General features: G+C 39.2%; 1 protein-coding gene and 1 long non-coding RNA gene across 5 annotated transcripts in view; one reads left to right on the forward strand and one right to left on the reverse strand.

Moving 5' to 3' along the window:
- The window catches only part of MYOM2 (myomesin 2), a 113,354-nt gene that overhangs the window by 22,356 nt on the left and 66,420 nt on the right, over nucleotides 1-24,578 (forward strand). For 2 of the 4 annotated variants that reach the window (XM_064412109.1, XM_064412110.1), the window contains 6 exons: nucleotides 14,782-14,859; nucleotides 17,141-17,273; nucleotides 18,288-18,407; nucleotides 20,019-20,157; nucleotides 20,332-20,489; nucleotides 21,288-21,380. In XM_064412109.1, the coding sequence (XP_064268179.1) occupies nucleotides 17,167-17,273; nucleotides 18,288-18,407; nucleotides 20,019-20,157; nucleotides 20,332-20,489; nucleotides 21,288-21,380 (617 nt within the window). In that variant the 5' untranslated portion in view covers nucleotides 14,782-14,859; nucleotides 17,141-17,166. Of the gene's footprint in view, nucleotides 1-8,183; nucleotides 8,201-14,781; nucleotides 14,860-17,140; nucleotides 17,274-18,287; nucleotides 18,408-20,018; nucleotides 20,158-20,331; nucleotides 20,490-21,287; nucleotides 21,381-23,547; nucleotides 23,681-24,578 lie in introns of those variants that run through there. The other 2 variants (XM_064412111.1, XM_064412113.1) reach the window with 2 other exon arrangements.
- On the reverse strand, nucleotides 4,768-24,492 carry LOC135296137 (uncharacterized). Its single transcript, XR_010358176.1, has 4 exons — nucleotides 23,452-24,492; nucleotides 17,846-17,900; nucleotides 8,427-8,513; nucleotides 4,768-5,556 (listed from the first exon to the last, which is right to left on the reverse strand). It is a non-coding gene; the product is annotated as an uncharacterized LOC135296137 (long non-coding RNA).

Genomic DNA, 24,578 nt, shown 5'->3' on the forward strand with positions numbered 1-24,578 from the left:
TCTATGTGGTTGTTATGAAGCACAATTATATCCCAGGGTATGTGACACATCAGGAAATTCCTGTCATACTTCCATTAGAAAGGGAATAACACTGCACATACATTCCCTTCTGCTGTTAGAGAGATTACATGTGTAGTCGTCTGTTCTTTTTTCAGTGCCATATTTTTTCCAGCTGAAAATGAAGGCAGTATTTCTGTTCCTCATGTATCATATCTGAGTTTAAAGTGTGTTATTGATCAAAAGTGCACAGAAAACCAGCCATCATATTTTGTTGCCCATCTGAGCTCACCAAGTCCAGAACAGAGCTCTTACTTTCCCTTACACAGGCCTCTATTTACTGTTTTCTTTCATGATTCCTGCAAAGACATGATCTTTCCAAGCTGTTGGGCAGTGTCTTCACCAGCAGCTATCACAATGAGCTTTATCCTCTTTACATCTTTATATTAATTAAACCTAGGATTAAGCAGGACAAAAAATCTACAAAGGATATTTATCTTTTTATAGACAGAAAGCTGAAGCTCAAGTCAAGCTTTTATGTTACAGTTAAGGAATGCAATGCAGGTTGCTTAATTAACATTTTCCAGAAAACTTCTGAAAATATCATAATCCTAAGGTGTCCTTTGGTAAGGTTCCTTTTCCTAAACACTTCCTCTTTCTGGAATATTATTTTTTTGTAACAGAATCACAGAATCAGAGAATGGGTCATGTGGAAGGGACCACAGTAGATCCTGTGGTCCAACCTCCCTCCTCAAGCAGGGACATCCTAGAACACATGGCACAGGATTGTGCCCAAATGGTTCTTGAATATCTCCAGGGAAAAAGACTCCACAGCCCCTCTGGGCAATCTGTTCCAGTGCTCAGTCACCTGCACAGTTAAGGAGTTCATGTGGAACTTCCTGTGCATCAGTTTCTGCCTCTTGTCCTATTGCCGGGGACCACTGACCAGAGCCTGGAAACATCCTCTGACACCCTCCCTTCAGATACCTGTAGCTATCTCAGTCATCTCTCCTCGAGGCTGAACAGTCCCAGCTCCCTCACCCTTTCCTTGTACAAGATGTTCCAGACACTTAATCATTTTCATAGCCCTCTGCTGGACCTGCTCCAGGGGCTGCATGGTTCTCTTGTCCTGAGGAGCCCAGAACTGGACAGAGCACTCCAGACGTGGCCTCACCGGGGCTGAGCACAGGGGCAGGATCACCCCTGTGACCTGCTGGCAATGCTCTTCCTAATACACCCCAGGATATTATTGGCCTTCTTGGCCAGAAAGACATACTGCTGGAAAGTTCATACTGCTTCTCTGATATGAATTATTGCATGGAAGGTAATGATAGGCAAATCTCAACTCAAGAAAAACAGCACATTTTTTTTACACTAAATATTATAAAAAGTTGGAGAAAGGCACAAAGGCACACTGCTGGTAAGGTGTCACTGCAAACTATTTCTTTCACTGCTAATGTTTACCATGACCTATGTCTGTCTCTCATCTCCAGGTGACTGTCCACTATTATGTCAACACGTAGTTCCAATTTCCTTGTTACTTCATTGCCTGTTTGCAATATCTTCAAAGAATCATTCTCTTTTTTCACACATCTGGAAAATTACAATTATATAAACATCTAAAAATCAAATTTGTTTTAATTTGGTTTTTTCTACTTTGTTCACAGAAGTCCTGACTTTGTGCTAGTAGGCTGCGATGACGAAATGCAGTCAGAAACCAATATTCTGTCTAGCAATTGCAGTGAAATAGCAGTGGGAATGTGAAGTTTGAGGGTTAGTATGTGAGTACCTTCAGAGGAAGAAAATATTTTTTTTTTTAAATTTTGTTTTTTAAAATCTGAGAAGCCAGCAAAAAACTACTGAGTGAAAGGTAATGCTAAGCAAATTTAAGTGAAAAAAGGCACTTTTTTACATACAGTAAACCTAAGAGTTGGAGAAAAATGTGAGCAATAAGTAAGGATTAATTCCTGGATACATCCAAATTAGGACCTATTTCCTTTTATAGTACAACTACTTCAGCCAGCTGGTATTTTTACCATATGTTTTATCAATTGTGTGGTGTCACTGCACAAAAGTAGCCAACAAAACTGAAGAGACTCTGAGGTATAAATAAGACAATGATGACTATGATACTCTGGCCTCAAACTGTATGTGTCCAGTCAAGAATTCCTATGCACTGGAAATTCCAGGCAGCTGATTTGGGTTCCTTTGTCAAGTAAAGAACAGCAATCTATCAGTCACTGAACTCAGTGGGGTTCTAGGCAACCTCAGTGGTTTCTGTGATGCTATGATGTTGCTGTTGTTGTCCTGTCATAAATACCCAGACATCTTGACGACCACACTCAGCTCAAGATTTTTTTCGTCTCCTGTGCTGCTGCAGTATTTGTGTCACTTGGGAAACACTGCCAGTGGATGGGATTGGGTGTAAGTGTAATCAGAAAGGCCACCGAGGCAGGGAAGGAGGACAGCTGTCCTAAGCATTCAGAGCTTTACATTCTGTGCCGTTCTGATGTGACGTAAGCCTCAAGATATTTATTAAGCTGGATGAAAGCCTGCTTTGGTCTTGCAGCTCTCTAAATCTGCCTAGCATTTATTTAGGATATGTTACAGTAGATACCAGCTGCTGGTGGTACCTAATGCTGCCTAATTGCAGTAGAAAATCAGAGTAAAAGAGACAGGTGGTGCAAAAATTTTACTGCCATCTCAAGCTATCTGTGTATCTGGAACACATAGCTATCTCATATTAAAATTAAGAATATCAGAAAAATTGTTTGATTCATATATCAATAAGGTATAAATAAAAATATCTGTGCTTATATCTGCAAGTTTTTCAATCAGTATTATAAACATTACCTTCTCAGTTGCAGAGAAATACTCAGCAGGCCATTATGTGAAACAAGACCTAGTCTGGATGAATGATGAAAAAAAGAGAACAAATTAAGAATAACTTTTCTAAGTTTTGTTTTAATGTGAACAGTGTTTGAGTGGGGAATCCTACAGTTTTTATTTGGGCAAAAGCACCCTTTGAAATGAAATGAGTGTTTGACTCTATGTGAAATGTATCAAGGACAATAGTGGATGACTGATTTAGTGATTTAGTGACAACTTAATGGCAAAGAGTGAGAAGATTAAATAATCAGTGAAATGGCATGGACAAAGAGTTTAGCAAAACCTGCCCATTAGGAATACCGACAGCAGCAGCAGCAATGAAGAAAATTGGTGACCTCCAAAGGTAGCTTGACCTGAAGCACCATTATATGGACCCTGGACAGAAACAGTAGTTGCAGATTGGGATGGAATAATCAAGTAGGTCTCTTCAGTATGAAGATGTAATGAAGTCCTGCTTTGTTTTTTATGCACTATGGCATTGCTTTTGAAGACCTGGAGAAGCAACAACTGAGCATCTGGAGAAGAATCAGTGGTTCATTAAACACTCCTTCTAAACAATGGTTTCCTTCTTGGTTCTTACTAAAAATATGAAAATCTATCAAAACTATATATTTGGGGCCTGCCTGAGACCATCAGTCTTAGCACACTTCTTGTTTTATCTACCTATGGTAAAGTAATTATTTTCTTTTAGCAACTACACAATCAAAGATATCCAGCAATAGTGAGGAACAGGAATTAAGGGGTCCAGCTGATATAACTCCTTAAGAAAATTGTTCCTGATCTGCATTTGCAATAGTTCTTGCCCCTTTACAGTGAAAACTTGTCAGATCTTCATTCCTTGGAGCTGTTGTGGATGTAAGTAATTTAGTTCTGAAACAAAAAAATTATAATTTTTATAATGAGAGTTACTTGCTTCCAGGAATACAGTGAAAGTTCATTATTCTAAAGTACAGTAATGATCATATATGTCAGGCAGTATATTGTGTGGCATAGCTATGTGCTTTCAGTGACATGAACTGTTGGAGATGCCATAAAAAGTTCAATGACCTTGAATAGAAGGATGAGCCTGAACTTGATACCGTTTGAGGCTTTCATGTCAGCTCTCACATTGGACTCATAATGCAGATGCAGCCGTGTGATCTGTATGTATTCCTTTCCTTCTCCTTTTCCTCTGTGAAACAGGAGCAGGTAATTTCTCAAACATTATCTGTGTGAGGATATGTGGAGTGTAAGATTTAACCTGGAGATGTTGAAGTGGGGTAAGTGAAGATCCTGTGCTGGACCAGAGGTGTGAGAGTTGGTAGACCTGCATAAAGTGACGAAGAAATGTTTAGGGGAAGAACTCAGAAGAGCAAAGAGAGGATCACCCAGAAAGGGGCTGATTGCATACAAAGTACACCTATCTGAATGAGCACTGTGTCTGATCACCACAGTCTGTTCTGTCTTCATTCAAACCTTGCTTAACTATCTCACTCTTCATCCATGTGTGTGAGTACTGCATGGACGGACTGCCAGTTACTGGGGGGACTGGCTGCCAGCTATTGGTGTCAGACTGGGGGTTTTAGGTGCCCTTATACTCTTCATACATCTATCTGGGGGCACCCAAGGGTGTGGGGTGCCTGCAACATCAGCCATCATGACAGAGTGCATCTGTTTGCAGCGAGCACTGGCACAGACAGAGAGTAGGCAGCCAGACAGCAAATGTGTGTGTGCTTGTGAACCTGGAGGGTGTCATGTCTGTGCCTTCACCAGTGACCTTCAGCTTCTGCCAGCTCAAGACAAGGGGAAAGAACCAGAGTCAGTTCCAGTCAGAGATACAAACTCAAACATAGAGGTTATGAACATTAGAACACTTTCCCCCTGCCTTCGCTCCCCACTGTGACAGAACCCAAGAGCTGGCCCTGGTTGCCCAGAGAGGTTTTGTATTCTTGTCATGGTTAACCCCAGCCAGCAGCCAAACCCCACACAGCTGCTTGCTCACTCCCACCAGCAGGATCAGGGAGGGAATTGGAAGGGTAAACATACTTCTGGGTTGAGATAAAGACAGTTTACCAGGAAAAGCAAAAGCTGCACACACAGGCACAGCAAACCAAGGAATTCACTGCTTCCCAAGGGCAGGCAGCTGTTCAACCATCTCCAGGACAGCAGGGCCCCATCACACCCAGCAGTTACCTGGGAAGACAAATGTCAACACTGCAAATGACCCCCCCTTCTCCCTTCTTCCCTTCATTTTATATACTGAGCATGGTGTCGTATCGTCTGGAATATCCCTTTGGTCAGTTTAGGTCACCTGTCCTGGCTGTGACCATCCATGCACCCCCAGATCTCTCACTAGCATGACAGCATGAAAAGCAGAAAAGGCCTTGGCTCAATGTAAGCCCTGCTCAGTAATAAAAAAAAAAAAGTTTATTATCAACCCTAGATTCAGAAAAAATCCAAATCACAGCTCTATATCAGCCACTGGGAAGAAAATGAATTCTACCACAACCAAAACCACGAGTCTTCATTTATGGAAATAATGTTCAAAATCTGGATGTGGTCCTGGACAAGCAGCTCCAAGTAGCCTTGTTGGAGAAATGGGCTGGATAAGATGACGTTCAGAGATCCCTTCCAACCTCAAACATTCTCTGATTCTGTGCCTCTGTTGTCTGTGCTTGTCTGATGTGAAACCTGTAAGCAAATGCTGCTATGAGAAGTAACCCCCCACAGCTGAAAACTACTGAAGTCTGAGGACATTAAAACAGGCTTTGAATGGTGCTGCTTAATGGTGGATTTTGGAGGGCAGCTGCCTTGCCTTAATTTCCAAGTGTGGCAAAACCTCTGAGCCACACCACTGCAGTGTTAATCCCTGTCTCTGCCTTCTTACAGCCTGTGGTTCTCTCTAGATTTAATGTGCTGTTGGTGATCCTGGGGTTAGTTGATAAAGATAACTGCTGCAGCAGCAGGTATCTGCCAAGTGTGTTTTGTGACACTGGAATAAATATACCAGGATAATACAGACATCTTTATGGTCCTTGTCTTTGTACAGGTGTCATTGTAAAGGTAAATGAAGAGATGCCACTGAGCTGATATTAAATCAAGAAGGGTATGAATGTGAGCTTTCCTGAGTCAGTAAAACCTTAGCACTGACTCTGATGGGCTTTATAGTGGCTGCTTGGACAGCAGGGGGACACATTACTGTTTAGGTATCTTAAAAAGTATTTGATTTGCTGTAACTCAGTGAGTTGTAGCTCAGTGGTGTGTTTGTCTTAGGTATAAATGAGGATACTCACTAAGAGGTTCATTTTGCCTTATGTTGCAGGGAAAAAATCCCAGCATTTTGTATGCTCAGGTATTTTAGTGTTTGTTCAAAGACTTACGCTAAAATTGTTTCATGTTCTGGATTCAGTTCAGTCTACTCAGAAGAATTGCTGATTGAAAATCCTTGTCTTGCTGTTAAAAACATCTTACATCTAATGTGGGGGTTTGTAGCTGTTGTTTTGTTTTCCTTCAGCTGCCATTATCCTCTCTCCTGGGAGTTTTACACCTTTCCATTGGTTGGCAGTGTATTTTCCTCCTCCTCCTCCAAAATTATTTGACTGTTCTCTGGTCTCATCTCCACACAGCATAGTCTCATTTTGGGGAAGAGTAGTTTAAGCTTTTGACAGTTTTCAGCTGCATGAAACCAGCCTTAAAATATTTGCAAGTTGGGCATTGAAATAGAAAAACAGAAAGTACTAGTAGAATAAGAGCGAATGCATCAGGTAAAAACAGGGAAATATACAGAAAAGAGGAGGTAGAGAGAGAAGTGCTTAGGCTTCTTAGAAGTCAGTGTGGGCTTATTCTCTCCCCACTTAAAGAAGCAGCAAGGTGTATTTCCTTTGGGGATTTGTGCTCCACTGCACATTTACAGTGCTGTCAGCAGTCAAGTGCATCTGTTACTGCTCTCTTGCTACTTCATCTTCATGAGCAGGTGCAGTTCCTCCAAAACTGTTTTGAGTTCAGTCTTTCAGGTGCTGGTACTCTCCTCTGAATGAGACACATACTTTTGGGTTCGTATGAGGAGCTCATAACTGATAATCCTGAATTTCTGACCAAAGTCACCACAAGAGGAAAGAACATTTATTGTTTGGTTTATTTGTTATGTGGTTGAATTTGCATGCACTCTTTTGTCTTTCATTTGTAATACCAAGGGAGATGCTGGGACTTGGATACCAGTGCACAGTATCCACTGTTCAAGCATGGCTTTAGAAACCTCACCACAGGGCTGAATGCATAATTAGGACTGCTGCAGAGATGATGAACCTCATTGCTAGTTACCAATCTTTTAATCTATGTGAAGCTATAAATATGCAACAAGCATTTGAAGAAATCAAATTAAGTTAACATATCAGCTGGGCTTCAGAAGCTGCTATACAAAGATGCATTAGGCTTTCTTGGAACTGGACAGATATAAAAGCACAAGGCCACTATTAAGGCACCCTTATAGGCTAAAAACATACCTTTTCTAACACTATTACATTTCATTTCATTACTGTTTTGATGTTTAATCCAATGGCTAAAATGCTAACACCTCTGTTTCCTGAATTCCATTTCAGTTCTTTGCCTTTCCCTTTGCTGGAGTAGTTGAGACATTACTTAGGCCTGTATCAGTTAAGCAGGCCACATCAAGGGACTGGCAGAAAATAATGAAGTCATTCTAAAATACCAAAATCACAGAAGGATTTTAGCACATGCTAAGTTTACAATGCTTGAGTAATCCTTTTGATACCCTGTTAAACCTCTGCTTTAGAAAAGTTCTTAGGGAAGATCTTCATTTGGAAAGTGGAAGGATGAGGAGAAGGCACCTTCTGTGTTAGGGGGGAAGTGGGAATATAATGTAAACTATTTCATAGTTAAAATCCTGGGTAATTTTATGTGCCGTGCTGCCTAAATTTCACCAGCAGTGAATAACACAATAGTGCAGTTTTCTCTTCTGTCTTATTTTGTAATGTCTATGAAGAGAAGAAGAATGTATTTATTGTCTTTCCTGGAAGCAGCCTGGGACTGGCCCTCCTACCTAGCTTGTTCTTGCCTTTGGCATTTTTCCCATAGTCCTTAGGATGCACTTCCATATTTTTGTCATCCAGCCACACCCTGAAGAAAACTTAAAATAGAAGACTGCTCAAGTGTAAAGGCAGACAGAGCAGGCTGTAAATGCTTCCATTCCTGTACAGATAATAAATATAGAATGAGAAATGAAAAGCAGAGTGTAGTGAGAACTTTAAAGTCTTCCTGAAAAATGACCTTTTACCTCCCACAGGAAAATTCAATAGGAGAGAAGAGATGAAGCTGGGTAAGTAAAGTGGGTTTGCTCTGGATTATTACATACTAATTACTTTGACAGCTGCTTCTGAAGCAACATCTACATTCAGGGCATATGCAGCCATTCCACTCTGTCTGTCTCTGTAGATCTAATTCTGTCAGACTGAGTTATAATTCAAGATCAATGGGAGGAAGGGAAAAGTTTGTTTCAAGCAAATGGTAGCCCTAGATGATAAAACAGTAAGAAAGATCCTTACCAGAACTATTTAGGAAACTTGGATGAACACTGCAGATGGGATAAGAATCAGTGATTTAAAGGCTTTTCCACCTCTTGCTCTGCTTCCCTACATGGATACAAAAGAAAAATATATGACTTAAAAAGAATATTGTTCATGTATCAAAGTGTCACATACCAAGCAGTGGAATAGATTGTCATTTAGTGACTTTGACAATGACTGGATTTCTGTATAAGTAAATTGAAAATAGATCTTGTTATTTCAAATAATTTTAAGATCAATGAATTCCCTGCCATTTGTATCTTGCTGAATCACTGATTATTTGAGTCATTGTGGGCTAAGTCATGAGGTGTGATTATGTCTGCCACATAGCCAGGTTTTCCCAGGCATGTTGTCCTATTTCCAGACAGAATAAGGGGAAGGTGATTAATTATTCATGCCTATCACAAAAGAGGTCCTACCCTTCCTTCCTTTCCCCCATATGGATGCAATCCCTGTAGGGCTGTCTGCCACCAGAGTGGGGCAGAGTGACTGATCCAAGACGACCAGCTCTGCAGAGCCAGTGCTGCTACCCCCTGGCATCTGGACATGTCAGAGCCACCAAAGTGGTGCCTTGTAGCTTCTGGACAGAAACCTAGGAGCCCTACAGACAGAACGCATCTGTTTTAGTTAGCAATAATCAGGAACCATCAGGGACCACCAAGGACCCACAGAGCTGACTGTTTTGGCAGTATTTTTTTTTTTCCTGCATGCTTATGTCTCTATGCATATAAAATTCTCCCTACTTTACCTATAAGACATAGAAAAATCTCTCTCAGATTGACTAGTGATGTAATAGAGATGGAAATAATAGGGGTTTTATGCAACTGGTATGCCTTCAAATGTTGCAGACATTCTCACATCCAGAGAGCTCTTAAGGAAGCAATAGGGAAGCTCATTTTACAGCCTGAAGCACCAAGGGGATCTCATGTCTTTACTAATAATATTCTGGAGTTTATGTCTCCTCACTGGGTCTTCTGAGTTACCGATTATTTTAAAACTTCAAGCTTTTCTAAATAAAAAATTCAAGCTGTTTTCTGGCATTCAATTGCTTCCCGTGTGCTTGGTGTTGCTGGGGAAAGAAACCCCACTTTTAAGATAAGCAACTGCTTTTTTAAGAAATAAGGTTTGTCTTTTATTAAAATTCAGTATTAAACTCCATATAGGCTAATGCTTTTCTTTTGCCTTTATATCACTCCCTTATTACATATTAGGCTGACCCCAGTTTTGGGAGAATCACTTGGTTAGTTCTAAATATAGCACTGCATCTGCCCTTAAATAGGAGTGAAGGGGCAGTAGCCTTTAGAGAGGAGAATTATTTGTTTTCCTTGGGCAGTGTTTGCTAAGCTGGGAAAGGCTGGTCTTCCTCTCTGCTTTACAGTTTTTCCATATCCTTAGGTAAGTCAATTTTCTATCCATGTTTTTCTTGTACAGAACAAATGAGAGTGCTTGTAGGAGGAGGTTGGGTGCTTTCCTGTAAAAAAAGAAATACTCTCCTCAGGGAAAACAAGCAATAAGTAGAACACAAATTGATTCATGAAAAGCAAAACAAACAAACAAACAAAAAGTAAGATTGTTTTGTCCTGTCCATAGTCACCTTGATTTTGTTGTGTATTACATTCCCACTGTTTCTTTCTGCATATAAAGAACTACATTGTGTGAATTACATTCTTGTGTGCTTATGCTGTATGATTTTTTCTGAAGTCTGTGTGTAAATAATTAAGCATAAAATTCTATAGTAGCGGGCAAAACTATTTGGCCTGCTCAAGAATGGGATGTAGATAGGCAAAAAAAAATCTTATTTTATTTTATTTTATGTCTGCCATGTTTCCAGAGGATGTGTTTCTGGTGTCTGTATTGCTCTAAACTAAGTGATATGTTCTGGGCCACATGAAAATTCCAGCTAAATAGCACTGATAGAGTCCTGGGAAACCGAGTTCATGCACTTGAAATTATGCCTGTGTGTTGATAATGCCTACAAGCCAATAAAAGTACCATAATGAAGGATAATGAATGTGGGATGGTGCAAAATGATTTTTACCATCTCACTGTCCAACGTTCTTAGCTGTCCAGTTGAAGGTACAGAATACATTTTCCAAGTGAAGAGAAGTCTTCAAGCTTTATCAGAACATGTTTGAACATTTGGAATGTTAGGATGGCAAGGATCCAAGTCAATGTGGACAAATTTAGCCTCATTTGATTCCCAGTTTTGTGTGATGATGAATTCACAAGGTAACATCCACATTAGTACCCTGTCTGGGATATATACTGTTCAGCTTCTATTACAGATATGGAAAAAAATTCAGTTTGGAAGCTCCAATCCTCTCCTTCATCAGAGTCACAGAAAATGCAAAATTAAATTATCTTACCGACTCACTAAAGTACAGGATCTGCTGCTTTCCTCCACAGCAATTAGCTTGCTGGAGGGAAAGGTGCCCCTGCACCATGCCTGCTGCTCGCCTCCCCAGAGCCAAGCTCCCTATCGAGGGTTGTGGATATGAGTGTGACCACCCATTATATATTTCAAATTACCTCCACACTAACTGTTCTGGCTAGAGAGTGAACCAAGCCATTCAGGAACTATTACAAACTCAAGGTGTTCAATCTAACTAATCATAGATGTGCTATAGCCAAATTATTGCATTAAACTGCTGAATCTACCTGTATGTAATTGAAAACAGTATCATTTGAGTTTGGAAAATGTTGAAAGTCTACTTATTCAGAACATATGAAATAAATAAAAATGATAGACAGATCTGTGATGGCTGGCACTGTCAGCTGCTTGAAAATGTTGCTTTGCTCGGTACTCAGATCAGTAGAAATAGAGGAGAGAACTCTTTTCCCCTTTTTTTTTTGTTACTATGTTTAATAACAAAAGTAATACATGAATTTTGGGGGATTATTTGAATCTGTTTAAACCAATTGGTGAAATGAGGAAAATAGTATTTCCATGGAAAGGAGGTGAGATCAGTAAAACATGAGACCTAATATGATGTAGCTAAAGAAAAAGAAAAACACAAAAAGTATTCAAGCTCACTGAATGATGTCTGGAATTCAGCAGAGTAAGCAACTGAGAATTCCATATGGTTTTTTTTTTGTTTTTTTTTTTTTTTTTTTTTTTTTTTAATGATGAGCCATTTTGTTCTATTGTCAAAAAAGCTAAAACTGAATTCTTATGTGGACTGAACAAGATCTTCAATGGAAAACCTGAAACATCTTAAAATGACAGTATATTTGAGTAGATTTTTTCACTCACACAACATAATTTTCTATTATGATCTAAATATACACATGTGTATAGAGAAAAAAGACTAGAGAGACATATTAGAAATTTTGTCAAATCTTTTTTTTTATCAAATTAGTTTCTTATCAAAATGGAGAAGAATTAACCAGATCCTCTACATACCATTCTGTTTAGACTGCAGTGTCTAGAACTGTATAATGACTCATGATGGTTTTACAAGATTTCCACCAAAGTCAGTTTATGGCAGAAAATTATAATATGTTATTAAGTCTGCAATCTCTACAGCATGGATATAACCATCTGGAAAGGACTGCATATTTTTTGAGGCAATATAGTAATTTTTTATACTGGTCATTAGGAGCAATTAATAGAAGGTTTTTTTAAAAAATCTTTCATTATGATATGTAGATGATATGGATTTAAATGTATTTTATCAGTTAAATATCAAGGGCTTTTATGCACCATAAAAGTATAAATTAGCAGCTTCCTGAAAACATTTAACCTTGAACAATGTGGAGAACAGCTAGCAGAACGAAAGCAGAGAAAAAAATGTCTAAGTAATGGGAAAAAAAGGACAAGCCCACAAATCAGTGCAAATGGTCAAAGAAATTTCTGTCTATGTGAGGACAGGCAAGAACTTGTGAATAATTTTTGGCACTTCTGCAGATGGCCAGGAACAGAGATGGCCATGCACAGAAGTGCATGTTGCATGGTATAGCACTGGCAGGTCAGGCTGAGAAAATACATGCTGTACAGTGCGTTGCTCGTGACACGAGCCTCCTGAACCTGGGAGTGCAAGTTGTCTATCTATGGTGAGTGCAGCCATGTTCTTCCTGCCATGACATTTGTCAAGCCATCCATCAGTTCAGTTGGTTGTATGCCTGCTCTCTGAGGCAACGTAAATGATCATGCTACAATTTACTGCTTGTCCTTTAAATCTTAAATTAACTCACTTATCAGACTAACAATGTTTATATCAGACCCTTGGCTTCTCTGCTCAAGAATGTGGCCCCTTGTCACGTGGTCCTAGATTATGGCTTTCTATTCAGATCAGTATTACAGGGTCACAAAACTATGCATATCCTGACCTGGGAGCTTGGCCTTTTACTCACGGTCAAGTAAAAACTGTTATATACATGCTACAAAGCATGAAGAAAGGTATGTTTCTGTAAACTGACTTGAGCAGTCTAATTCACCTGTGGTTGATGTCATTAATCTTTAAGGACATTTTGGCTGAGGTAATATTTTGCTTTGTGTTTAATAATATTCTGAGTGCTTTATACAGCACATAGATTAGTGCACTTTAGGTCCTTTTGATGTCCCCAGCATTTACAGTCATAGAAACAAATAGGAATAATAATAATAATAAAAAGAAAGGAGTACAATGATGCTACATTGCACTAAAAATATAAAGGTCAGATGAAACACCAAATGTTTTAGGATAATCTTTTTCTTGTAATTCCATTTTTTTTTCTTGAAATCCAGTGTCATTAATAGGATGTGCATGGATGTAATTCAAGGATTGTTTATGACACATGTATTTCATGCCATGTACTTCAGCAATGCCTCCAAAATTCTTGCAGTAGAACTTGGTAAATAAGACTTGAGATTTGCTTTTTAATTTGTTATAATCATTCACATAATTAATTCGTCTTTCTCTAGACTTGTTGGGTGTTTTTGTTGTTGTTATTGGGCTCTCAGTTTTCCACTGGGATTTTTCCCCCCAGTTTCTCTGCCAGACCACTTCCTTCATCTCACTTTTGAGTCACTTCTACCAATTCACTTGCCAATATAATTAGGCCTCCAGACACTGTCATAAATAAAATTTTGGTTCATCTAAATCTATAAATTCACTGGGGTTAAGCTGTTATCAGCATATCATGTTCTCTAACTGTTTTAGTCGTAGATTGTCTAAATATTACAATATATTTAAAAATCTCATAAAAATGCGTATCAGTGGAAAACTGGTAAAACAGTCAACATACTGTTCCTAGGAATACAGTATAAACTTCTTTTATCATGAGCTCAGTACCCTATATGCTGTTTTGACAGTGGGACTTTGATTTTGCTCTTCTTGTACTTGTCTTTGCAGCACTATTAAGTATTAAATACATACTCTGCAAATGTAGTTGTAATTAACTGATGATTATTATTACATTTGGAATTGTTGCCAGGCAGCTCCCCTCTGTGTTAACAGAAGGCAAAGTGAGTCTGGCTGCTAAAAAGCCCTGTTAATTTCTTATATGAAGGCTGTAAGTGGATGGCTACCCTTGTTTCTATACTAAAGGTGTTTGGGTAAATGTGAAAAATATATGAACCAAAATTTCAGAACTCCTGGGTGCTGACAAATAGAAGAAAATACACTAATTAAAATTTAAGTTTTACATTTAGTGAAAAAGGCTGGACTGTAAATGACAATGATGTTTTCTCCTCTCTCAAAAATGAAAATAACTTTGATATGTCCAGATAAATGGGCATTACTCTGCAGTCCTTATAAAGTGGATCTCAGTGTGAATGATATATGTAGTAACATTTACCTTGCATGTTGATAAATTCACAGAATTATTTAACTTGGCCACATGTGAACATGAGTAGCACTGAACAGTGGAGTGAGCTTAACCTGTGTTTGTCTTTTGCACCTTCATTTAGGCAAAAAAGGCTAATTAAAAATAGAAAAAAGGGAAAATTATACCATTAATTGTTCAATTAACATATGAACTAATGTGGAATCCAGTGTCATATACACAATAGTCACACAGACAGCAAGAAGAAAACCAGTGTTCGATGTCTGCAGGTGTAGAGTCCATGATGTACAGATATCAAAACTAGGAGAAGCCAAGGCTGCTCCAGAGTTGGATCTGTGCAACTCTGCTCATGTAACCAAGACATTGTGTCATATGATGGGTTAATAGGTCTGTGAGGTATCCACGTCAGCTCAGCATTGTATGAGGTTGTCTTACTGAGCTAGCATCTCTGTGAGGTGCTGAACTAACTTGGGTCATGCTAACATTCTTATTTCTCTATAAATGTGGCAATACATTTCTTTAATGCCCCCCAGTAATGTTGTAAACCTGTTTAATTTTTGTTTTGCAGAGTCTTGTGCTTTGCCTAAAGCTCTCATTACTGAACCTGTGACTCGTCATTCTCATATCTTGAAAAAGAGCTGAAAAGGTAACTCTAAGTTATGCAGAAGCTGCAGCTATGAGGTTATAAATTGTAAAAATCTCTTTAGATCTCTGAACATTTTAAAATAAGATGTGACTTCTATTAAATATACCTACTGTTTGCTTCTTACTTTTTCTTGGAAAAGCAAAAGTAGCTGATAGGAGAATATCATAATTTATGAGTACCTGACTCTTCCTTTGACTATCTGCAAGTAACAATCAGACACAGTTACAGATTTTTACTCTACTTAACCAATGACTACTAGCATTTCCTTTTTTTGATAAATACTATATGCTGGAAATATGGTCTATATTAACTGTCATTTTAACCTGTAAATGTTTTATCTAAATGAGTTTATAAGATTTCTTTTCAAATCCCTTTGAATTTTTATTTGATATGAAGCTGCTTATTTATGTGACTTTTTGTTACAAGTTTGGACTTTTGGTGTGGATCTGAGGCAGGTTCTTCTTGCATGGTCTATATCCAGGCAGGGCCAGGCTGTGGGGAGCTGAAGACTGGTTCTGCTATGTATTTCTGGGGCAGAAACTGATGGCCCTGGGGACTGACATAGGGTCCTGGGCTGTGGGCAGGGTAGGAGGAACTCTGGAGGAAGCTGGGCTGGGACAGTCGGGTCTATTGCTGTCCTCAGGACCCTGACACACTCCTAACGTGTTCCCTGGGTGAGCTGGTGTTGCTTCACTTGCCATGGGTGCCCTGAGGTGGATCCCAGGCTGTGCCTCAGCCTGTGCCCTGGGTGCTTGTCACCATCACATTTTATGGAAAAATCCCTTTGCCAGGATTTCTCTCCTGGGAAGCTGAGAATCCTCGGAGAAAAAGAAAAGCAATATTATCTCATTTGCTTCTCCTGTGTTTTCCTGCCTTGGAATGTGGTTGGAGATTGTTTATCCAACAGGTGATTGTTTCACTGGTTTCATGTGAATTATTTGTGACTTATTGGCCAATTGGGGCCAAGCTGTGTCAGACTCTGGAAAGAGTCATGAGTTTTTGTTAGTATCTTTTAGCCTTCTGTCTGTATCCTTTCTGTATTCTTTAGTATAGTTTAGTATAGTTTAGAATAGTATTCTTTAATATAATATAGATCATAACATAATAAATTAGCCTTCTAATAACATGGAGTTATATTCATAATTTCCTTCCTTCATCTGGGAACCCCACAAATACAAGAGGTGCTGGTATGCGGCTGGCAGCCTGCACTCTACAGGAAGCATAACAGAAGGGATGCTCCCCTCAGCTTTTAGTAGGGTATTGGATGTTACTGCAGTAATTTACCTGAATAAATCTTCATCTGCTTTATAGACTTATACTGGAACTTGCTTCTGGTGTCACTGAAGTGTAGGTGCCTTGTGGGGGAGGTTTTGGCTGTTCAGTTGGAATACCTCACCACTGTTTGGGACAAATGGCCCAGGAGTAGGGAACCCCATACCCCACTGAGGCTGCAGTTACACAAGCTGGCACCTACTCACAACACGGCTTGTGATATTCCCCACTTTTGCAAGAAGTTGTCATCATATTTCTAATGAGCACAAAGGGATGTAGGCACCTCCATGCTCTTTTAATCATGTAATTGTCTGCTTAACTCTAACTCAGCGGGAAACATGCTCTTGTCCCCCATACTGCTTCTAGGGGCACCCTGCATGTTTCATAGAAACTTCTACCCAAATATTGATCAAAAACTAGGCCATGCTTTGGAGAAAGTCCACAAGGATGAAACCAGAATGATTGATAGTCCTGAAAAAATAACCCATGAGGGAAGATTGCATGAGCCAGCTTTGAGCTAAAAGATGAGAACAGGAAAGAAAAAAAAAAATCTTCAACAGGTTGCTACAAAACTGAGAGAATACTATTTGTTGTCATGGTGAATTGAAGAAAACATAGTGAGCATAAACTGCCAAAGTGGAAAAAGTGAAAGGTTTGAAGAGCAGAGCGCTAGAATGTCTAATAACGGCCAAAAAACTGTCAAATTTCCATCCCTGGAAATTTCTCTGAAGGCGTTAAATGACATCTGCAAAGAAGGAGAAAAATGATCTGGCGAAATATCTTTTAGGCTATCATCTGTGATTCCGTAGCTCACATTGCCTGGCTGATAAGATACAGCCTGAGGTACCCACATGTGCGATTGATGGCTGTATTTGTCACAAATTGGTGCAATTTTATACATTTGGACATATTCACACACATGTCTACACATCAAAAAATATCAAACCAAAGAGTCTGAAATATATGGCTAAATGTGTGGTAAATATATGGCTAACTTCACTCTCTGCAGGAGCTACTGGCTGTCACAGAGGAAGTATGTCTTCAGTAGCAGTGCCATTTTACCAGAGGAGGCACAAGCACTTTGATCAGTCCTACCGCAACATTCAGACAAGATATGTACTTGAGGAATATGCAGCAAGAAAGTAAGTGATGTGTATTTGAGCAGAGGCAGGTCTCTGTTTTGGGTACTCAGTTCTTAGAGTCAAGATACTTACCTTTTCCCTCCACCCCAAAAAAATGTGATTTATACAGAAGGATAGCTTTCTACTTCCTTCCATTGGCATGCTCCTTGTCTGTAGTCTCCCACCAGCATAGCTAAACTTCCTAGCAGCATTACAAGATACCTACACAGACCTTTTAGCTTAGGATCTGTCCTGGTTGGTACTTCTAAACTGAAAATTCTTCCTTTTAGGCTAAAATTGAAACTGACTTAAGAAAAATTGACATTAAATTTATTGTAAGTCATAGAAAAAACTTTTTACCCATTCTTCTGTATGACGTAATGATATTCCTTCTCCTGAAGTTAGATATAACTAACTGTAGTTTTTGAGACTCAATTTCCTTTTTAAACTTAAATGAAAGCTTAATGCTTCTCATTTGAAATCTCAGAGTTTTTACCATAAAATGCACATTCTTTTTATCTCAAAGCCTGAAACTTTGTATTGTGCTTGCTTCAAAATCACTGTTCTTCCTACTTAGTAATTAACATGCTTACCTAGCTGTCTAGCTGGTCCAGTTTCCCTTAAGAAAGAGGTAAGTTGCAGAAATATCTGTGAAATATAGAAAAGCAGGAATACTTTGAAACAGATAATGCTATGGGGAATCTTTATGATTTATGTATTAGACAGTCTGGTACCCTTGGGGTTCACTGAAATGCTATCATCACACCTGAATGATTGAAGACTGACATAAATATAAATTTAATAAAATGAAATAAAAATGCCTAATGATCCCAGTGACAGGTGATGGGCATTAAGCTCTGGAAGGACAAGTGACAATCACCACTTAGTGCAGTCAGTGAGATTGCAAAGGTTTCTCGCTGAACAGTGCTCAGTCATGGTGTTCAGCTCATTGAGCTCAAAGTAATTTCTTTGACATTTGTGAGTTCATGTTTTACCTGAATTGCTGGGTTATAACAATCTCTTTTATATTTGAAGGGCTGCTTCCAGGCAGGCTGCTTATTATGAATCGTCTGGCTTGGGCAAAACCACATGCAGACTCTGTGCCAGGAGGGCACGCACCTTGGCGCATGAAGCAATGCAGGAATCCAGGAAAAGGTAAAGCTCTGTTGGTCCACTCTGACCTGTGTAGTGGCTCTGGTCCCAACTCTTTTGCCAGGGCTCTTTTCAGAGTTGACAAGACTGGAGGCTTCTCTGTCACTGTTCTTCACTAATCTATTTTGGCTGGAACACTAAATGACTGGGTGTCACTTTCAGTCTCATATTTCAACCCAGAGTTGTTCCCCTGGTCCCCACTCTGACCCTTGAAAACAGCTTTAAACCAAAAATAAATTAGAATCCACCTGGTACCCAGAACTCATTTTGAACAGAGATACTCTACTATTCCTAAATTTCTAATTTGGATCAATTCAAATGTTTTAAATTCTTTCCTGAATATCAAAAGGGTTTACTGTCATGTCTCAGTTACTGCCTTGATAAGATGTCCCAGAGTAACCATGCTGATGACAATATTACCCTTAGTGAATTTCACTGTTTCTGCTCTGCTTTGCTCTACAGTTACTGCACCAAAGACATAGAGGTTTACATTACAAGAAGGAATTCTGCCGTGTTTGTAGAAAATATGTTGTGCAAATCGTACATATCCATATGGTTCTGGTACTTGGATTGGTTTGATATATAAAACCTCAGAACAGAAATCTCTAGGAAAACCAAATAATTTTGTATACTTTAATTTAGGTTTTAAAAACTGTTTTAAAATTCAGCAATATAAAAAAATGGCAAGGCATGGTTGGTATTTAAAGTACATTGAAATGTTAGGTACAAATTCTTTTTAAGTATCAGACAAATAATATCTTGATTCACTGAATTTTTCTGGAAGTTTTCTTATTTGGGTTATGTTTTCAGTGTCTTGTTGACTATACTGACAGACATGTTAGAAATACCTGATGTTCAATACCTTCTTTTTTCCTGAAAAAGAAAAGAGAATCAGCATGTTTACTGAATCACCATGAATGAAGGAAACTGAGCTAGCTCCACCTAAAAACATGTATGAGTTGGGGTATTTTTAGGAATTCTGAAAAATATGTGGAATTAGGCTTTCAGGGAACAGCTCACAATTTTTTTCCCTAAGTTTTTATTTTTCCTGGTAGTTTCTATAATACTTCCTGCTCATCCTTGTCAAGGGACAGCTTTTTTTTTTTTGCAGGCAACTGTTCATCAAATCCTTGTGAACTCCTTGGTCTGTATCTTTCAGGTGGGTTCAGATGATACAGCCCATGGAGATACAAGAGCTCCCAGGTTCTAAAGCTTCTAAAGCTAAGGGTACTATGTAAGCTAGGCACAACTTTTAAAAGGTTGTGAACAGGCACAGAACTTGCCTTCACTCCTCTGCCTTGTTGTGTCCATGGGAAGGAAAATCAGGGGCCAGAAAGAGGCTAGGCAGGTTCTTGATCTTGATTACCAGAGGACTGTGGGGAACCATGTTAATGTGATCAAAGCAGAATTCAAGACAGAGATATGACCCCACAAATACAGGGGGAAAGAATATGAAGAAAGTTCATATATACTCAGGATATGCAGATAGATGCTAAGATTGATTCCTAACCTAAATTTTACATCCTACAGATGTTTTCACAGCCTTTGGTGCTCTGATTTGTATGAGTGACAAAGCTTCATGGTGATTACCTGAATTTTTTTCTTGTCCCACAGGAGTCATGAGCAAAAGACTCATGTAAGTGATGAGAAAAGAATCCGTTTTGCCAGTGAGTTGTCTGCTTTGGAAAAAGAGATTCACACTGCCAGGCACCGTGCTCGAGAACATCTGGACAGACTTGCTGTGCAAAGAATGGTACCTGCTGAATCTTTTTGCTCCTATGCAAAAATAATTACAAGATGCACTGAAGTTTAGGCCTGTGCTTCAAATATAAGTAGTGACTAAACATCGTTTTGTGAATTTAAGGTTGGATCTCCCAGCCTATTTGAGTCTGGTGCCGGATGCTTCTTTTCTTTTCATGTTTAATAGGTAGAAGAAAATATGGCTTTGGAAAGACATATAATTGAAGAAAGAATAAGTCGAGCCCCTGAAATTCTAGTGCGCCTGAGGTCTCACACCATCTGGGAAAAGATGTCTGTGAGCCTTTGCTTTACTGTGCAAGGATTTCCAACGCCTGTTGTACAATGGTAAGAGACTGGCCTTTCCTAGCCCTCTAAAAATGTTGTTAAGCTTTTTTCATTTGAAAGTTATGCCATAACTGATAAGTGTCATGTATATAATGGCTTTGTTAAATCCCCTTTATAATCCTCCTGATGTGCTGGATCGTAGCAGTTGATACTGCAGTGGGAGGAGTGGGAGGAGAACTTGCTGAGTGGCCCCGTACAATGTGAGAAACAAACTCAAGCATTTCAGAAGGCAGACAGTGGAAGGCATTCCAGTCTTTCTGGCCATTGAGTTTCCTGAACACAAAGTACCAAGTGGCAAAATACACAGAACTCACAATATCTGTGGTCATTGAGGAGGACATAAAGGTCCTTTCAGCTGCCCTCCTCTCTGGACAGGTGCTGTCCTCTATACATGAAAGCCTCAGGCTGGACTGTAAAGACCTAACATGAGGCATAATTCTGCTGCTGCTCCCCTTTTTTTTTGTGCTGAGGTGTTTTACTCTGGTGCAAGATAAAGTTTGCTTCCCATCTTCTGTCAGGGTTAGTGGATTTGAAAGGTCAAGCCCCATGCCATCTTCTCTTTACTTCTTTTCCTCGTCTTCTAGATTGAGTGCACATCTTCTCTTTCCACTTCCTTCCTGCTATGATGGTTCTGCTTTACCTTCATGGCCCAATATTTATCTACCCATGCATACTGGAAAATACTCTGTGCAAGCAGAGAGAGTTCAGATGATAGCAAATGATACCTTGATCCAAAGATCTACCAGATTAAGGAATAGTTGCTGATATTTATGAGGTTTTTTTTTTCTTGATTGTCAGGTACAAAAATGAGGAATTGATTTCTCCTGCAAGTGATCCAACAAAGTACAGAATTGAAAGCAAATATGGAGTACATGTGTTACATATAAACAGGTAAATCTTTCAGGGGAATAAACCAGCTTTTTTATACTCTATACAAAGTATTTTATATCAAATAAAATTAAAAATTCACACAAAGGTTGAAAGAGAATTGTTAAATTCAACACACTTTTCTGTTGGCACTCATTTTTAGGCTGGAGAAGGTTCACTGAGTACCTGAATATTAGATTATGAAAATGAAATGATAAATTAGATATTTGTATTCATTAACTTCAGCAATTTATGAGATATAAAGAGGCAAGTAGCTGAAAAAATGGTATTTTTTTTTTATTAGAATTATAACTTCTCAGCATTTGAAGTGGAAAATTATATGTTCTTGTCATGGTGAAGCTCTTGTGGTAAAACAAAATTATAGCTGGGCAGGGCAGGGATACACGGCTGTATTTGTTTTACTATTTGTTAGGATCTGCTTACTTTTTCATCTACTTTTTTTTTCTTCCAGAAATTAAGGAATTGTAAATCACTTTTTCTAAAGGTTCTAATTAAATTAATTTTATTTTTTCAAAATGTTATCTTTGTGATTCAGAACATGCTTGGGTATAACAGTTTCCCATAAACTAATGCCACACTTTCTGAAATAATTGAAATGTTACATGTGACTTGGTGTATGCTTTTTAAAAAATATAAAAAGCCAAATAAAAATGAAGAAATGACTGCAGTATTTAATTAGAAAATTAATATCTAGAGCAGAGATAGAAACCCCTTCTTTTAATTTCTCCAGAACATGAGCATCAGCTGTGCTGAAACAGCTGGAATATTTGTGGCTAACACTTGGCTGGCCAAACATTTAATCTTCTACCCTGTCTCCATCTGTCAGCAGTGGAAGCAGCCCTGAGCACAGCCTTGTGGCATTGGTACAGAAAATAAGTGCATCATTCCTTCTGCCTTTGGGAAAGACTGCTTGCCTTTGTCATCCTGCAGCCAAGTCCAGCCCAACTCTCAACCTTTTCATAGCTCAGGATGGGAGAAACACATCCCTGTACAGGACCTGGCAGCAAGAATCACCAGGTTGTTACTTCCTAAGGTGCTTCAAAGGCACTCAGTCTTCGACCCCCAGGCCACACTAGCTAACTGCTGTCTGTAGCCATGGAATCTGTTCATACCACTGTTCCTTCCTACCAAGATTACTTCTGAAGATAATAACAGGAGGTTAAAATATAAAAACAGCTTTTCGCTTTGCACTCCTCTCCCTTTTAGCAGAGAAATGGAAAACTCTCTCCTTTATCTGGATATGTGTGAGTACCAGTCAGGAGATGAAACTTTGGTCACTTCCTGATGGTGAGTGACTGTGACTGTTTATTTCCCTTGGTCAGCACTCCTGAGGAACTGCTTGGAGACTCCAGATGCCAGTTGTGTAGTAGTAGGTCACCTTGTGACATTCTGGGAGTAAATAGCTTTTAGAAGAAATGAGAATCAGTGCTGATGCTGCTTTCTGAGCACCTGTAACCATGAGGCTGGAGGGTCATAATGGCTTCCATCCTCCTGGTGATTTTTATTTCTTTTCTCTGCTGGTTATCAGCCATGTAGGCACAACCAGCTTTGGGAGCGTTCAGAGCCAGCTGTATTTCAGGCAAGTTCAGACATACCACAGAGTCATTTATTGGCACCCACTCAGGTTTCCCCACCTCCTGTATGCTAGTGCCAGACCCGTATGTACTCATGCAGACTCCCTCACATTCAGCCAAGGTGCCAGCTTCAGAGACTCTTGCTCCATTTCTCTTTCATTCTGTCTGGCAGTGTGGTCTTTTTGCCACCTAAAGATTCCTGACTGTTCTGCCACAAATGTCCCTTCTACACTTAATACTGGGAGATGATTATGATTTATAGAGCTTATTAAATTAAAATTTCTAATTAGATTTATTTTTTATTGCTAATCCATTTTATTTCAAAACTTGATCATCAGCTGTATTTTCTGTCCTAAAAACACAGGAAATGGACATGCAGGAAGTGGAAGAACATTTTCTTAGCGCATAATTAGAGTGGTTAAAATATATAAGTTATTAATGCTTTTATACAAACATATCAATTAATTCTGTATCTTCCATTAATATCTTTGATTACTTACATTTTTTATTTTATGAATAATGTTTCTCTGGGAGGTGGAGCCATCAGGAGTTCCTTCCTATCCACTTCTGTGCTCTTCTCAGCTGTTCATACTAAAGTGCTGAGCTGAATGTAATCTTATCCACAGCCGCTCAGAACGGCCTTGGAATTTCTTGGCTACTTTTCTAGCACTTCAGCGAAGCCCAGGGAGTGAACTTTTTCCTTCTGATGCAAGTGTGATATTTATTCCTGTGAGTATTCCCTGATCCCAGTGGAAACATTCTTGAGGCACCGAAACCTTACCGTCACCTTGTTGTCTTAAAGTAGTAACTGGACACAATTTCATCCCCCACTGTTTGCTGTTCTCCAGAACCCATAAGCCTATGCAGCAACCAGATAATTTTAATTTCTCTGTCTCTTATTTTTTTATGATGAAATGTTCTCAGCACATTTTCTGTGTGCATTCAGTGCTATCGTGATCATATGGTGTCTCTTCCTTGCTCCTTTTAAACTTCTTCAAATGGGAGTTTGAGCTCAAGATCTCCCTTGAGCAGTAAAGAAAAAGAGTTTGGAATTTAATTCTGTTCTTTGCAGATCTCATAATGATTGCAGAAGTGATATGCACTGGGGTAGTGGCTCATCCCATCTTTCAACAAACATCTCATAGGTTATTAGGAGGAGACTGTGAGGAATCCTTGGAGGAAAGCTCCTGGTAGTTCAAATAAATCATACGTGTCTGAGAATGCGCAGCTTTGTTTAAAATGTATTTTTTATCTCACATAATTTAACTATGGATAGGCACATAGTACAAGAAAAGATTTCTGTATCTGTGGTAGTCAACATGAGGGTGGCCACTGCTTTATGAAAGAGCTGAAAAATATTTTATGTCTTGGTGAGTATCTTAGTGATTAACAGTCGTAACATTTTTAACTTCTTGTTTGCTAATACTTGTTTAGCAACAGAGTTGGGCTTTTTTGTTTCTTTGTTTACTCTGAAGACTCATTAAATGGATCACCTGGTTTTATTCAGCTGCGGTTGGCTGCGTTGTACTCCCAGCTACACTGGCCGGTGTGCAGGGAGGCAGCAGGCGGTTCCCCCGGGGGCATTCCTGACTCCCACCCCTCAGGGAGCGGGAGGGCGAGCCGAGCT

Source organism: Passer domesticus, chromosome 3, assembly GCF_036417665.1.
Source record: "Passer domesticus isolate bPasDom1 chromosome 3, bPasDom1.hap1, whole genome shotgun sequence".
Lineage (NCBI taxonomy): Eukaryota > Metazoa > Chordata > Aves > Passeriformes > Passeridae > Passer > Passer domesticus.